The sequence below is a fragment of the Stylophora pistillata genome, chromosome 7 (genome assembly GCF_964205215.1).
Source record: "Stylophora pistillata chromosome 7, jaStyPist1.2, whole genome shotgun sequence".
NCBI classification, from domain to species: Eukaryota; Metazoa; Cnidaria; class Anthozoa; order Scleractinia; family Pocilloporidae; genus Stylophora; species Stylophora pistillata.
In genome coordinates, this window is record NC_142525.1 from 14397316 (window position 1) to 14414815 (window position 17500).

The 17500-nt window shown below is 39.9% G+C and overlaps 1 protein-coding gene and 1 pseudogene across 1 annotated transcript in view; both read left to right on the forward strand.

Annotated features, from left to right (window-relative positions):
• The window catches only part of LOC111338502 (fibroblast growth factor receptor 1-A), a 39774-nt gene extending 24065 nt beyond the window's left edge, over positions 1–15709 (forward strand). Inside the window, exons 8-19 of the mRNA XM_088727702.1 lie at positions 8363–8479; positions 8804–8822; positions 10597–10639; positions 11097–11376; positions 11922–12032; positions 12430–12620; positions 12809–12931; positions 13135–13205; positions 13424–13464; positions 13984–14080; positions 14905–15004; positions 15441–15709. Of these exons, the coding sequence (XP_088583828.1) occupies positions 8363–8479; positions 8804–8822; positions 10597–10639; positions 11097–11376; positions 11922–12032; positions 12430–12620; positions 12809–12931; positions 13135–13205; positions 13424–13464; positions 13984–14080; positions 14905–15004; positions 15441–15506 (1259 nt within the window). The 3' untranslated portion in view covers positions 15507–15709. The remainder of the gene's footprint in view (positions 1–8362; positions 8480–8803; positions 8823–10596; positions 10640–11096; positions 11377–11921; positions 12033–12429; positions 12621–12808; positions 12932–13134; positions 13206–13423; positions 13465–13983; positions 14081–14904; positions 15005–15440) is intronic.
• Positions 6405–8344, forward strand: LOC111347437 (uncharacterized; annotated as a pseudogene).
• Positions 15710–17500: the final 1791 nt, after the last annotated feature.

Sequence of the window (17500 nt, forward strand, 5' to 3'; positions counted from 1 at the left end):
ATACGCGGTAAATTATACAAGTTCTTGTCCCCGACATTCCAGACCGTGTTTGGAAAAATATATTTCATTATTGGTTTACACAGCATAGTCGTTCAATTTACATACGTTAAGGCTGTTCAGTCTTCAAAATTACCGGCCGCCATTCGGTAAATATTTATTCGCTTTTACCGTAAACGAAATGAACAACATTTATTTCACCGTAAAAAAAAAAAAAAAAAAAAACTAGAAGTTTTCGCATGTCTTTGACTGGACAGTTTAATTTGACCGCTGGTGAACGAACTCCCATTCTTTTGTTTCGTACTTGTCTTGTGATTGGCTGGAAAACGTTGAGTGGCCCCGGTTGAGTTCTGAAGTTTGTGAATGTACGGCAGGATTTGCTTGTAATTGACATCTTGTCTTTCCTAAAGTGGTCGTTAGTAAATTCATTGAGAGATTAACTTTTAATACAGGCTTTTCAGAACCTGTCTGCTTTTGTTAACATAGCTTCGGCTGAAGTCAAAGGGCTTCTGTATGACAGTTAATGCGAAAAGTTGAACGAGGAGACTGAACGATAAACCATTCCTTGATACAGGGTAACCTTTGTCTCTCTTTTCCACTTGAATTTGCAATTTGGTGGTCGAGTCTTTAAGTAATGATATGTGTGTTAGAAGAGCAAAAAGGGCTCTTTTTTGGAGTTGACACATAGCCCCATCTAAACACGCCTGGGGGTTGAGAGAATTCTAGAGGAAACAGGAAAAGCTCCGAGTACTGCATAAAGATTGAAGAGCTGTCATTACCTTTGGAGTTAAACAATGACTATAAACAGACCTGCAGGTTGCTAGTCTTCACTAAAAGCCTCGTTATTTCATATCCAAAATAAACAGCAAGTCTGTTAGCCCATTATCCTTAAACGCTATCAAAAATTCATAAACAAAACAGTAAGGAAATTTTACAACATCAACTGGGAAGTCTTTGAACACAGACTTGAGTAGGTGACGCACTCAGCGATCTATACGCCGATCGCAGTGACAGATGAAAATCACTAAGTTTCCCTGGTGCGGTGAAATCGATTTTCGCCGATCTGACCGCAATCGGCGAATAAAATTGCTCTGTGTCACCGGCTTTACTCCGGCTTCCCGCCTATTTTAATCTGTCAGGTTCAACCCTAAGAATAACTTTGAACTATAAATAATTAATTTCATTATTTGGGAGGTGCAGGAGAAATCTAAAGTAGCGGGAATCGGAACCATTTCTGCGCAACTGAGTGCTCAGCATTTCAATCGCAGTCCTGAAAAATCAATTTTTCAAGACATCAATTCAAGACGTTTTTCTCTGTTATATTAAGTATGTTTTTCCATTTAAATTGAAAAGCCACAATAGATTCTGCGCCGTCTTTAAGACAACTTACCATTATGGGGCATGATAGTTCTTTCCATTTCGGATTTTACCCGTACATTACCAATTAGAACTTCCGTCTATAAGCCGTCATTAATCAATAGCTAATTAGTTCTCGTGTCAGTAGTAATGTTGTTTTCATCAGGTTTAATTAAATCATCTTTGGGCATCAAGCCATCCAAAAATGATGCGTTGTTTGAAATATATCTTGTATGTATTTCATTCATACCTCAACTCACAGGTATCGAAATTAACCTGCTGCATTTCTCCTAATATTTGTATTGTGTACTTTCTTCTTTCGTATCAGAACTCGGTCGACTACAATGCCTCATTTGCATTAGGTTTATATTGACAGCAGCAGATTGTTGAACCTTTAAGATTGTGAGCGGTGTTTTAATTCAAAATCAGAAGGAAGCTGTTGTGTTTTAATGAAAGCGAAAGCACGAATTGTCGTTATATAACTGCGATCTAAAATATTGTGCAATGTAATGAATGCAAGGGGATTGCTATGGCAGTACAGTGGAGGCTAACTGGGCACCTTTTGGCTCTGTTTTGCAACACTTGGGGGTTCAAGAATTTATCAAAATAACTTAAATTTTCTAGAGATAATACAGAATTCAAATAGAGATTCCAAAACATAATTTTTGCCGACAGACTTGGAATTCATGTAAGGAAGCTAAGGGGATTGCTGCATGCGGTGGCCAAGTTAGAGGAATCTGTAATGATCGCAAGGGAATTTAACCTTTTATAATAGAATTGGTAGTGAAAGTTTCATATAGTGCTGAAATTTTTTACCAGAGTGCGTCAAATGATGGAAAAAAAAACAATTTTTGATCAAAATATTAATTTGGCTCTGTCATCTCATCATGTCCACAATTGGTGCACTCTTGTCAAAAGTTGCATCTTTGTCTGTTGTTTCATCCCTCCAAATTGAGGTTCACCGGATACATCTACTTCTAGATTTTAATATCTTTGCTTCGGCTCGGAAATAATAGTCCATTAGTGATTAACTCTGTGTTTAACCTAAGAAATACCATTGTTTTTCACACAGTGTTTGCATGAAAGTAGTGGCAACCATGTTTATTGTGCTTGCAATGCAAATTTGCATGGGAAGTTATATGAAAATAGGCCCAGACTTTGTTCTGTCCTTATTTGTACCCTATTTTTCCCACTAAAACAGAGATTCCATTTCAAAGAAAGCATCAATTTCATAGCAACAATGCCTCACAAAACCACATCACAGCATGAAGTCATCATACTGAGCATAGCGCATTTTCGAGAACCCAATCCATCAGTTAATTTTTTATGATGAGTTTGTTCGGAGGATGAGAAAGGCAAGGATCCTGCGAGAAATCTGAATGCAAGGTGTGGAGCTGGCTGTTGTCATGCATTTTTGCAACTTCAATCTCGCGCAACTTAGCTAAACAGAGTAGGTGGTTTATGTTTCCTAGATTTTGGTTGGAGCACATCCCATTTAGGCTACTTAGACAGTAATGTATGTCTGCACGATCCTCGCAGTAAAGCACAATTTAAGCAATAGTGAGAATTAGACCTGAAAGAATTCAGGCTTGTACGGGATTCGAACCACTGACCTCGGCGATACTAGTGCAGCGCTCTACCAATTGAGCTAACAAGCCAACTGGGAGCAGGCCCTCAAATTAATTCGACATAAACCCGTAAGATGATAAATCAAACACAAAGAATATATGAAAGACATAATTTTTATATCTGAACTGCGGTTCTGAAACGTACATGTGCACAATCCTCGCAGTAAAGAAAATAAGAGTATTCCCAAAGATTTGAGAGCCATTTTCAGCATTTTAGGTACTACCTAAAATGCTGAACGTAATTTAAAATTAAGTTTATCAATCTCTATTAAATCAGTTCAACTTGACCACTGCTCTTTTCAGGCTTATGCATGTTTGGGAACTACAGAGCAGTGAGTGAGAAAAAGAGAAATACAAGAGATAGTGGCCTTTATTTGTTTGATAATTTGACTAAGGATTGCTAAAATTTTGTTTTTTATTTTCCTTTTTTTCTCAGCCTTTTGGTAGCTAAATTTTGCGACTTTTAGTCACAAAATATATTTTTCACTAGCCATGACAACTGAAACGGTTGCAACTTGGAACACTGTCATGTTTGGGGAGGTGTTCATCCACCTCTGTCCTTGTTGACCACTCTCAAAATTAAGATTTAGATGTTGTGCTAGGAGACTCTAATGCCCTGAGTTAGTGTTAAAATTTTCATGTTCAGTTGATGCCGATTAGAAAATGTTAAACAATCCAGTTCAACATATATCTGGCATGATCTCAGCTCATAGATTAGAAATATCACCTAAATGGTTTTCTGAGTGTCAACCTGAAAAAATTCTCTATTTCACTCTTGGATACTATGAAAATTTAATTACCAGTAATTTGTTTGAAGAAGAAGATCATCTGTCAACCTCCAGACAACAGCAATTTCATTGGAACCACAATACCCATTAGAGAACCGCAAACCCAAGGCATGTTAATCAATTCAACTCTACTTGTAGGGTTGGACCAGTTAGGTATTGAAGACAATTCACTCAAATGTTACTTTGTGTAGCTGCTGTTTTTTAGTCTGGTCTGTTATTTTCCAAATTGATCTACAGTTAATTTTAGCAAGCATTTCCATAAAATCCTCTACAATACGAAATATTAACAGCGTAAAAAACGATCCAAAATAACTCACTTTCGGCTCACATCTACTCCTTTGTTTTTGTCAAAGCGTCTGGAAAACTATAAATAACGGAGTCAAATCTGAACAGATTCAAAGTCCAATAATCTGATAAGTAAAAGCATATCTAAAACTATACAGGAAAGAGAAAGGTGAATGGCAAATCTAGAACCCTATATACAAGGCTGCTAAAAATCATTAAACAATGTCAGTGGCTCCCTCGGCAGCTGCGATTTCAACGTCACAGTTACATATAGTTAATAATAATAAAAATAATAAGCAGTGAGAAGTCAACCGAAGAGCGGCCTGTGTGATGCAATAGAAGCAGGATAAAGTGGACTGAAGAAATGAACGATATTCTCCTGGATTGTAAGAGTAAAGCCTAGGCGTTGGTAAAGTCTGAAAATGGCAGAAAGAAAGGTTACATGCATGTAATGAAAGAGCTATGGGACGAAGTGGGATTCGAGAACTTGGCTTTAACCAGCTAGAACTTGCGGGACCAAGCGGCGAGATTAGAAAAGTCTACTGGAGATGTAGGACATGTGATCTCGGTGAGCGTAAGGTTAAGAGGTGGGTCTGAGGAGGCCGATGGATCGGAAGGAAGTACTAGCGAAGTTAATGTTTGTAATATGCAAGCAACTAATTTTGTAATCAACCAGCATGAAAACGCAGATTTGCATACAGTAGCTGATGAGACTAGTCTCGAGGGACCAGATAGTGAGCTTAGTCAAGACACACGCGACCTCATTGACTCATCAAACTTAATTCTTGTTCGTGTAAACACCTCACCGGGAGAGTTTGGTGAACGTGAGTTTGATACGCGTATAAAAGAAAGACCGACTAAGCGCGACCTGGATAACATCAACCAGACAATAGCGGAGCTAATGAAGCAGAATCAAGCGTCCCCAGGGGAGAACCCATTCAGTTATTTATGGATTGCAAACTATTTTCTTTATTCTGTTGTAGTCGCTTTTCTAATAAACAAAGGATGGAAAAAGCAGCGTAGCGAAACTTTTGCCAGCAGTGCAAAACAAAAATGGAAGAGAGTGTATGAGGAGCAAGAGGTAGAAGTCAGGAAAAAGATATCGATCGCGCAGACTGAACTGGAGCATATTAAGGAGAATAGAAAAATAACTAAAAATGGCAAACGAAACCGTGCTGCCCTGAAAAAAGAATGCAAGGGCCGTTCAGCGGCAAAATTAGCAAGCTTCATCGTAAAGCAGAAAGCTAAACTTCGAAAATTGAAAAGGGGGTTTTCTAGGAGTCAAAAGAATGATGAAGCGAGACTCCTTAACCAGCAGTTCCAAGCCGATGCTTGCAAGGTCTACGCACATAGCGCGAATTGCTTAATAAGGACAAAGAGGGTGAACGACCTAGATACACAATGAGTGATCAGAATACACAAGAGGGGAGAATAATATTTAACAACGTAGAGGAAGCAAGTGAATATTGGAGGAATTTATGGAAAAGCGAAGGAATAGGAGACAAATGTGCTTCTTGGCTGGCAGAGATTAGATCTGCCATCCAAAGAAGGGTACCCCACCGACCAAGGACGACTGGGACTTGGATCCGGCGGTTGCAGCAAAAGTGCTAGCCAAGAAAAAGAACTACAGTGCACCGGGCCCAGACCGCCTAGCGAATTTTTGCTGGAAGCGCGCAGTGTCTCTACATGTGGGTGTGGCAACTGTGTTCCAGGCGATCTCAAGTATTCATGGAGAGTACCCTCTGTGGTTCTCAGAGGGGAAAACGTCGTTGATTCCCAAACCTGGGGAGTTTACTTGTGATAATCAACAACCGATCACTTGTTTGAACATCGTTTACAAATGGTACACATCATGTCTACTTGTCCCCACTGACAAGCATCTGGACGGTTACGATCTGATGGAGGGTGGCAAAGGGGTGTGCGTGCGGGATGTAGCGGTACAATGGACAATCTATCAATAGATCGAATGGTTACCTTGGATTGCGACCAAAACAAGCGCAACCTGAGCATGGGATGGGTGGATGTGAAAAAAGCCTATGACTCTATCGACCATGGCTGGCTACAGGAGATGATGATAATCTACAGGTTTCCCACCTGGCTGTGCAGAACCATTAAGAATCTGTAAAGAAGCTGGAGTACTAGAATTGTAGTCAACACCAGACGCCCTCTGCCCCAGGCTCCTCACGATCTGCCTGAACCCGATAGCCTGGAAGATAAGCGCATCTAAAGGGTATAGGCTATCTCTGAAGGGTATAGGCTATCTAAGCCCATCGGCACAACGGTCATTGACGTTCTTTACATCGATGACCTGAAGGTCTTCGCAGCATCTGAATCCAAGCTAAGCAGAGTCATGAAATCGGTGAGGGCAGCAGTGGAGGATGTGGGGCTCATATGGAATCCCAAGAAATGTGCCGTGGCTTACTTCAAGAGGGGCGTCTGCGTTGCTGAGAGTACTGGCCTGCCGATGTTTGATGGGAAGGTAAAGATACCAATGCTCGAGGATGGTTAGCAGTACAAGTTCTTAGGTGTGCTTGAGAGTCTTAGGCAAGAAGAGAGGATAGTTTTGCAATGCGCTGCCAGAGAGTATTTGTGTAGTTGTCTGTGATCTGGTCGAGACCCCTCTTGGATTACCGTCGCGTGATAGCATCCAACCAATTTGCTCTGCCAGCAATGTCTTACCTCATATGGACACAGCACTGGCCAATACCGGAATTGAGACAGATGGATAGAGATGCCCGCAAAATCATAACAGAGAGCGGAGGAAAGCATCCTTGTGGTACAACATCCCTGTTATACCTGCCCCGCAATAAGGGGGGAGAGGCCTGCGTTCCGTTGAGAAGGAGTACAAGGAGACAAAAGTTAAAGCCGCAGTCAAGTTGTATCAGAACAGAGACCCGGCCATGAAGATGGTGAGAGAGTTTGAGGGGCAGGTGGAGAGTAAAGGATACCTGTCAATGACGAAGGAAGCGGGAGAAAGTATGCAGAAGAGTGCGGCCTGCAGTTACAGCTTAATTATCCTGACCCAGCCTGTGTTACAGAGGAAGGTGAAGTTGTATACAGGGATAAGTTGGAGACTCGCCTAACAAAACTTCGAGAAGCAAGAATGGAGGGGGCAGTTGAAGAACAAAAATGGCAAGGAAAATTGATAACAGCCAGAAAAGAAGGCGGAGATCTTAACACCGAGCAATGCTTCTGGTGGCTCAGTAAATGGCGAACATGCCCAACACACACCATTGCAGGTATGTTTGAAATTTATGAACAGCTTTTACCAACAAGACTGTACGCCATTCACAAGACCCAGGCGAGTCCTACTAGTGATCCTACCTGCAGGCTGTGCGGTACAGCACCTGAGAGCATGGCTCATGTACTCTCCGCTTTTCCTGCGTTGGCCCAAACAAAGTACCTGGTAAGGCATGACGCGGTTTTCAAGTCCTGTTTTTTGACATCATAGAAGACCCTGGACTTATTGAAACGTCTCCACCGTGGTATTCACCAACTAAGCCACAGCTGGTATATGAGGGAGCGCATGCACAAGCATTCTGGGATGTCCCACTCCACGGAGAGTTCCAAGATCTTAGGGCCAACAGAGTCGATGCGAGAATAGTAAACCACCAGGAGAAGAAGGTTATAGTGATGGAGATGAGCTGCCCCTGGGTGAGCAATCGTCAAAAGAAAACATCAGAAAAGACGATGAAATACGCGTCACTCAGATGGGAGATGAAGCAGAAGTACCCCGGGTACGACATTTCACAGTACAACATCATTGTGGACGTACTCGGATGCTGGTCGACAGAAGTGGAGGTAGCGTTGAAGGAGTTAGTTGGGAGGCGTCAGAGAGATGTCCTCAAGAAGATGCAAAGGGCATGCCTATCCGTCACACTGAACATTGCATGTACTTTTAAGGTTGCGATATTTCGAACGTTAGCCCTTCGTCGCTCCGACGAAGGGCTAACGCTCGAAACGTTAGCTTTTATAATCGTAACACTGGCCAATTTACCATTTAACTTTGTTGATATAATCAAATTATAATATTCAATATAAGTTTGCCGGTATTTTTTTTTAACCTCTTATCTGATCAACCGTAGCAGAATTTGTATTTCCTATCTTTTTTTGATCGAGTACATACGCAATGCAACCTCTGGAGCTCCATATCTGTGATGAATTGTGAAACACAAAATTGTGGGAGGAAGATAAAATAAGTTCTGACTGAATTCCAAAGGTTTCCTGACCAAGACAGGAGTACAGAGGCAGATCCTCTATAATGAGATCATTGCTTATCACACTTATCACACTTATCACGCTTTGTAGGTTCTGTAGGCATTATTGTTGGTGCAGTGTGTGGATCAGTTGCTGCACTGGCTGTTGCTGGATTATTAGTGTGGTGGGCGTGCAGGAAAAGGAGGCGCAACAGACAATGCACTGAAGGTAAGGTTTGCATTAATATTATGCCCTCAATTGATTTCCTAGAAATTAATCTTCAATAATTTTCCTTTCCTCCAAAGCTCACTGTCCGCTGCGTCATGATCTTTACTTATTTGAGCAGTATCTATATTTTTAACAGACAGCTTTAATGTTGTGATGTTTTGTTGTTATCTATTTTGTTGTTAGCTAGTTATAGTTACAAGCTCGCGCTTGAAGTTACATACTTAAAAGGCAAGATAAATTCTGCTTGATGCCGATCTTTTTTTTGTTTTTGTTTTCTCTCGTTTTGCTTTTTATTTTTCTTTTGTTTTCGTTTATGTACTACAGAGGTGGCGATGAGCGGAAGGTGAGACTTGCATAAGATGTTACTGTTTACTTGCGTTGTTTCTACATGGCTTGACCTTTTTTTACGGCGATTGTAACACCCTCACGGTGTTTCATGTTTATGTTTTTTATTAATCCAAAAATGATAGATCATATAGAAAACTTGCTAGCGTTAAGCAACCCTTGAAATATCACTACACGTTTAGACCATAGATGTTATGGTTGTCTATTGTGCCATCACGAACATATTAATGATCTGTAGAAAAACTTTTGAATCAAGAACAGCAACAAGTTATAACTATATGAATCAAAGTTTATATACAAGATCACCGTGTGTTACTTCAGGCCTAGGTAACAGTTTTCCAGAGTCCTCAATTAGTAGAGGGATCTTCACTTGGCAATCTCACAATGACTTATGAATAAGGGCTACCGTTCCATTGTTGCTATTAGTAATGGAAATAGGACCGAGTTGAGTCCAATTTGGTCTGTAATCATACGAGTGATTGAGGGAGTCGGATTTGTTAATTTGAAATATTAGGAAAAACAACGTGAACTCGGCGAAATACACGACAACAGCGCACGCACGACATGAATTATCCAATAGCACCGTCGAATGACAAGCATGATGCGAACACTGTCCTATTAGTGCTGAAATCGGGGCTGGTGATAACCAAAAACGTTGGAGAATTTTACAGTTTTGATCATAAGCATTATTATTGGATGAGGTTTTTGTGATATCCGGAATAATCAAGGTCTCGGTTAGTGTTATCAGCCTCAGGCTTCGGCTGATAACACTTACCTCGATATTCTGGATATCACAAAAACCTCATCCAATAATTGTGTTATTATACGTTGTTTTAAAGAAAATAACGCCAAACGCATTATCGCAGCGAACACCGTTTATTTTCGAACACTTAAAAATGTACAACTGTGTGGTAAACAAATTTTCACTTGGGCTATTTCCTATTTTTCGTGTGGCTCCTGGATATTTTTCTGGTTAAGGTATTCGTAGAACAGTTCCTTCGCCACTTTTGTCGATCTTTTAGTATTTTCCGAATCTTTTTCTTCAAGTAATTTCTCAATTTCTTGTTGGGTCGATGAAGCGAATCGAGAAGCCATTCTTACTTCGCTGTCCGTGGACTTGACATTTCTTCACCGGAAATCATGCTTTGCGCTGTTTCCCAGAATTAACTGTGGGCGTTTAGCCAATGAGAAGGCAGATGGTGACTACAATGTATAATAGTTATTATTATTATTATTATTATTATTATTATTATAACTCTTATCATTATCATTATCTATATTATCGTAGTATTATCATGTTCGAAAAGTACTATTTTACAAGGATGGGTCAGTAGCGACAGTTACCGTAGTATTTCTGGTCGAAGAAATTTGTGGGGCGTCCAGAAAGAATTTTCTGTTAATCTGACTATGACACTATGATCGTTTACTAAAAATTTAGAAGGTTTATGCAGGTAAAATATTTTTTCTTCGATCACAGAAGACCAATATCAGCTCGTGATACTTGTCTCCAATGCTCCGGTTAACTGGGGTAATGAAACTTTTAATGCTTGAATGCAGAGGACGCGAAGACAAACATATAAGAAAGACAAACATATAAGAAACTCAGGGCAAGTCTACTCTGCTCATTTGGTCTGACTGTAGCCGATCCTATATCTTGTTTCCAGCTCCTTTTCTATCTGGACTAAGCTGTCTGGAAAGGTTTTCCGTCATTATGTAATTTCAGTCAGGGAGAATTGGGTTTGTTTTGTCATGTATTTGAATTGCTGTTTCAGATCATTTGGAAATTCAAGCAATGAGACAAGGGGAAATACAAATGTAGGTCTTGTGGTCTTGTGGTCTCGTAGGTCGTAGTTCTGATACCCTATACCTTCATATAGGTATATCTTCTCGTAGTTCCAGGTGCGATTTGTTTTTACGTTGCTGTTTGTGCTGAAAGTCTTCCCACTGTGGATGGCAGTTTACCCGAACCCAGAGTGTTATGCCCCATACAGATTTTAAGTCGATCATTTCTTGATATTTTGAAATAAATCTATGTAAATATCTGCGCATGTGAAAATAACACTGTTACGGTAGGTACATAATAAATCGCACCTTTCGTGGCGAAAGTGAAATGAATTAGTGTTTCAGTCATTGGTGTTTCTATGATAAATAGAATATTACATGGCTGCTTGGAGATACGAAAATTCTCTTCTATTATTAAAAAAAAATATTTCACGAGTGAGTGAAGCGAACTGGGAAATAGTTTTCCACAATCAATAATTTTGTCTCCAAGATTGCAGTCAAATTGCCTAAACCTTCTGAAAGCCATTACATGGCACTGGATGACAGAACTCGTCCACAAGTGATGGTAGATACCAGTCCACTCAGCAGTGAACAAATCAGCGAGTATGCCTCTCTTAATCAATACACACTTTCCTGGGAGATTGCTAGAGAAAATGTGACGGTGAGGCAGATAGTTGGAAAAGGTGCTTTTGGGCAGGTCGCCAAGGCAGCAGTCGTGAAGCTACAAGGAAGAGCCAAGAAGACACTCGTAGCTGTTAAAATGTTGAAAGGTAGGAAATGAATAATCAGGTTTACTTGGTAATTGAACTGACCTACGAGTCTGTCCAAATTGTTCTGTTTTGTTTCAATTTGTTTTTGCTTTGATTTTGATAATATGCTTTTGCATCATTTCCGAGCTCTTGTTTAGAGTAATCACATTCTTTATGGCTGGTCCGCAGTCATATCCATAGCCTTAAGCAGTCAACTCTAAATGTTTGTTTTTGTTCTAGTTGATGTAGCCATCAGTGGAATTTTAAGATGAAATGTATATTTTTCTTCTTAAATGACGGTTACATTTTAGAACCTTGCTGCTTTACATTCACAAATAATAGCGCCTCAAATGTGATGCATGGTTGGGTGGAATGATATCTATATATCTATTTGCCCGTCCGTCCGTCCGTCCGTCTATCCATCTATCTTTTTACCCATCTGTCCATCGAGGAATTTATTTATCCATCTGTATACGTTTATCTGTGTAATGATACAGATGAAAGATATGATTGTGATGTTATGTGAAATGTCTTTTTGACGATATTGATCGAAAATCATGTTGCAGAAAACGCTTCTGAATCAGAGAAAAAGGATTTGTTATCTGAACTTGAATTAATGAAACAACTCAAACCTCATCCTCACGTCATCAAACTTCTTGGATGCGTCACCAAATCTGGTAAATAAAGCCGTGGATGTTCATTATCAGACTACGATTAGGCAAAATTAGGTTTTAAAAGTATCGATATTTTGGTTCTTCAGCGTCAGATATCTTTCTTTTTAATTTATATAATACTTACCTTACCTTAACATCTTACCCCTTTACAAGTGATTTTTAAAGTTAAGAATCTCTTGGCCTCGTTGCTTTCAAATTGAATTTAGAAGAATTGTTACAATTATCGAGTTGTGCGGTAGCTGATATTTTCATTTCTTATAATCGTTGAATAAACGTCGTACCCTTCCAAGTGGCTGCGGCGTTTATTGGAGGGGGGGGGGGGGGGAGGCATTTATTGGTAGTTTTGCTTCCATCTGCGGCAGATAATTGAGTATTGGCGCCACCTTGTTATTTCTCCTAGAGCCACTGATGGTATTGATCGAATATGTTCCTTTTGGGGATCTGCTGGGTTACCTGAGGAAGAGCCGTGGATTAAATGATACTTACTACAAAGACCCAGATATCAAACCGCAAACAAATCTGACGTCAAAGCAGCTGATGAAGTTTGCTTGGCAAGTCGCTGATGGAATGTCCTATTTGTCATCGATACCTGTGAGTGATGCAATTATTCTTTGAGTGACGTGGTCATAGAATAAGGCCCCATTTGTCTTCCAATAAACCTCACGTTTTATTGACTCCTGGACTCATTGCCAAGGATGTCATCCCATGTCAGCTGAGGCATCCTCATCTGTCGTTTCGTTAGAGGGCGTTTTCAAAAGTAACGTTTTTCTTTGTCGAAGGTTATTCATCGGGATCTTGCAGCTCGTAATGTGTTGGTGGGAGAAGAGGAAACGTGCGAAGTGACGGACTTTGGAATGGCTAGAGACGTGCAAGAGGACAACATTTACGAAAGAAAAACCAGGGTATGAATGATTCAGTTTAAGGAAAAGACTAAATGTTCTTAAGGATTTTGAGACTGAAGATACCTCACTGGCGTGACTGCTCAAAAGCAAGTACAGGATATCCTGTTCAGTTTAAAGGAAATCTCATTACTTTGTTCTCGCCATTTGAAGCATTGGTATTTTTAAGGACCACGCCAACTCCAAGTAATTTTCCTTCTTTTTAGGGGCGTCTCCCTGTAAAATGGACTGCAATTGAGGCGTTGCTTTACGGAAAATATTCTACAAAGAGTGATGTGTGAGTACAAGGACGACATGAAAACTGCATTTAGGCTTTTTTTGCACTTAGGCTAACGAGGCATCAAGCAGGATGACCGTTTTACCGTGTCCCTCCCCACCTCCCCCTTCCCCTTACCCCCCCACCTTCCCCTCCCCTCCTCACCTAAGATGTTTAAATTACTTTTTCCCGCGGTCAAGTAAGTTCATATCCTTAAATTCATTCCGTTTGTTTTACAGTTGGAGCTACGGAGTTCTCCTCTATGAGATTTTCACGATTGGTAAGTTACAAGGCTGATTATTTCAGCCTCAGTAATTAAGGTAACACGAAGTCATTAAGTAAGCAGTGTATACCAGTCTCTGTAGAATTTGACAAGATAAATTGGTTTTTATGAACTGAGTTGATGATGTAAATTGGCCAAGGTAAGGAGTTTGAAAGCTGACGTTTGAAGCGTCAGCCCCTCGTCATTTTCTCCGACAAAAGGCTAACACTCGAAACTTCAGCTTTGAAACCCATTACGGTGGCCAATTTACATTATCAACTCAGTTCGTAAAACCAAATTATCTTGTTGTACTCCCTTGCCGACGCAGCACCACAGTTTCATTAGAAACCTATTCCCTTAATTCACCTGTAGAATTTGTTATTGGCCATAGCAGGCCAGCTTGGATTGCCACAATCGCTGGTCTTTGCCGGAAACAAATTACTAATGGTAGAAGAATGATATTGTTGTGTTGAAATAGAAATAACTACGTAGAGCCTTTCGTTGTACAGTGTTTTAACATTAGCTGCTCCAATTCAGGTGGTTCACCGTATCCACGAATGGACGGAAGAAAAATTGCAAACTTACTTCAAGAGGGATACAGAATGCCTAAACCACAACATGTGGATGATAAGTTGTATGTTGATATCGTATTGTTGTTATTGTTCTTTTCTAATGGCTCTTATCGTATAGAAGTATTTCTCTTGCTTTTGTTCGAGTTGTTGTGCGCCTCATTATTTCCCCGTTTTTATTTGTTGATCCAGCCGAACGAAAAGAAATGAGAGATGAAGTAGCTTATCACGAGTTTATGGCACATGTATGGATCGTTTCAGTGTCCTTTATTAAAGAAACATGGAATTTTTAAATTAAAAAGGTTGTTCGTCACGAATAGGTCAGCCTGTTTCTAATTTAATAATATACATGAAAAATTACTCAGTTCTGATTGGTTAAAATAAATGCAATTTTCAGGTAATTCGGTGCAGAAGAGAGTCAATTCAGTGCTGAAGAGGGTTAATTCAGTGCAAAGAAAGTAACAAACCAGACATTCTGATTGGACAAGGTCAATGTCAAGGTCAATGTCACTTGCAGGGTTTGAATAAATTATTTTTGCACGTGATGCCTGCGCTTTTCTTCTGCATAATTACGATAAGCTACCTCGTATTTTTTCATGTATATTATTAATACATAATCACATAATTTTTCTCGTGCAATTTGGAATAAATAAGCACTTGTAAATGTTTTCAAAGACCACAAATTGCACTCGTCCTACGGGCTCATGCAATTTTGTTAGTCTTTGAAAAAATTTACTCGTGCTTATTTATTCCAAATTGCACTCGAAGTCATGTGATTACCTATACAAACTTTTCCTTGATCGCAGCATTTTTCGCGTCAAAGACGCTTCAGCCAAGGTCTAGGCCACCAATGACATACCAAGAAATTTAAGACGTCCTTGTGTTTTAGGTATGGCATTATGACAAAATGTTGGAAAGACGACCCTAACTTAAGGCCATCTTTTGAAAATTTGAGGAACGAACTCAAAGGAATGGAAAACCAGCACAAGGTAGAATTGTTAAGTTTACACAGAGACCTTCTCTGGTTTTGGTCTTTTCAAAGTTTGATTGTTAGAGTCTTCCACCATCAACTTTACTTGTGAACTGCTTCACCATGAAGGCTTCGAAACATAGTTTATGGTATCAATTCATTTCGCCTTCGAGCAGTTTTTAATTGAGTATAGAAAGTGATCCTGAATTGCTTTGGTTTTGGTTACTTCACTCTGTGATTGGTCTAGAAAGTTTATACCACCGTCCCAACCAATTAAATGCAAAACTAAAACCAACCCCGACTTGATCACAGACGTTTTCCCGCGCTTCAAGCAGCTGGGTCAACTACTTTTTACTTTCTCGTTGGCTGATAATGTTGTCAACCTATGTTCTGATAGATAGTTGTGAGTACTTTTTTTTTATGATATTGTTTGCTCTCATTTTTTTTTTCTACAGGGGTTGATAAACTTAAAAAATTACGACGATCGACTCTACGTTAATGTTGACGATCTAGCCGAGTAAGCGAGTGAATTCTCAATCAAGAAAGGATGGAGTGCTGAAAATTGTGATCTTATATATTTCACATTAACCCGCAACAATACTCACTTCTCCTTGGGGAAATAATTGTTAAATACAATTTTTTAGTTAAAATATTTATTTCCTTTTAAACTGTGCTTACAAATCCACACAATAATTATTCCAATATATTTTACAAGGCATGATAACTGTTGCAGCCGTCGTTTTGTAATTCAAATTTCTGAGATTTTGATGAACGTGATAAAACTCATCATCTGACACACTTGGGCGGGTTCGTCTTTCAGAAGTAAGAAGCACATATTTGGGGGCTGAGTTTGTGTGTGTGTGTGTGGGGGGGGGGGGGGGGATGGGGGGTTGGGGCGGCGCACAGTTTTTACGCCCCATCAAAGTAACGACTTTCTTCAGTCTATATAGTTCTCCTGTGAAGATTAATTTGTCAGCTATCAGCACAAGGCCTTACTTACACACCCAGAAAATGATTTGACTTGACAGATAATGATAAAACTTCTATCCCGACTTCAAACCCTGCGGATTTCGAAAATTATACGCTTCTCTGAATTAATGAAAATTATTCATTATTATGAGGCTTAGAGAACAGAAACAAGGAAATGAACAAGTATAGTTGCAATAGAAGACGAAAATTGTACTTATGATGTTGAAGCGTCGATGAAAGTTCTTATAAACTGGCTATTTAACTCGTGTGGCAACATTGATTTCTCATTGGTTGATGATGATGATGATGATGATGTTAACCTATGTTCTGATTTATAGTCGTGATGACATAATAATTTTGGGTTTTTCGACACTCAATGGGGAACTGCTCAATCTGGTATAAAGTATATCACGGACGCAAGTCCTACCTAATTCCGAAGGTATCTACAGTGATAAAAGTCCTTATGTACGCACAGCCAAGCATTCCTAACATGACGTTTGCAGTGCCATTGCAAGTTCCCGTAGAGTAGAGCCGCGAGGTCTCGAAATAGACTTTCTCATTGGTTGATGATGATGATGATGATGATGATGTTAATCTATGTTCTGATTTATAGTCGTGATGACTGAATAGTTTCGGGTTTTTCGACACTCAATGGAGAACTGCTCAATCTGGTATGAAGTATATCACGGACGCAAGTCCAACCTAATTCCGAAGGTATCTACAGTGATAAAAGTCCTTATTTACGCACGGCCAAGCATTCCTAACATGACGTTTGCAGTGCCATTGCAAGTTCCCGTAGAGTAGAGCTGCGAGGTCTCGAAATAGACTCCTTTTGGAGCTTAAAATGAATTTATGGCTGGAAAATAGCAACTTTAGTAATCTTTCTGACCTTAAGTGAGGCTTTGCGACATAGGGGACAATTTTTAACAGCGGTAAATATTAGTTTTAAGTCCTTATAAGTCTAAAAGCGCTTTCATTTTTGCCAACTACGCGGGTCTTAACTATGCCCCTTACAGCCCCAGTCCCCTTACCGTTGACTCTGACACCAAATTAAACATGGCCGGTTAAATAAACGATGGCGAACTTAACTCGCCCTTATAAGACGCCTGCACTGCAGACTTTGAAAAAGAATAATGATAGAACCGACGTGCAATGGTAAAACAATCGTAATTAAATAAAATAAGAGAAGCTAGAGTTGCTCCCGGCTGCGCCTCTAGTAACTCCTACGCTTCTCTCGTGCTCTCCAAACTTCCCGCTGGCATCCGGAACTCGATACACGCACGCTAAGAAACCAGTTCTTTATGAATTGCATTTTCGACATGTCCTCTTTGTAGGGTTGGAAAAAAAAATGAAGGAAGGATCGAAAGCTTGACAGAGCATAAAATAATTTCAACGTACTTTTGATCTTTCCTTTTTTTCCGCCCAAACTAGCACCCCACCGAACCAGCTCTGGTACTTACTTAGTTACTCACTTCTTTACTGACACACCCATTGATACAGAGCTTTACTGGTTATGGCCAGTAAGGGTCAGTAAGCTCAAAAACTG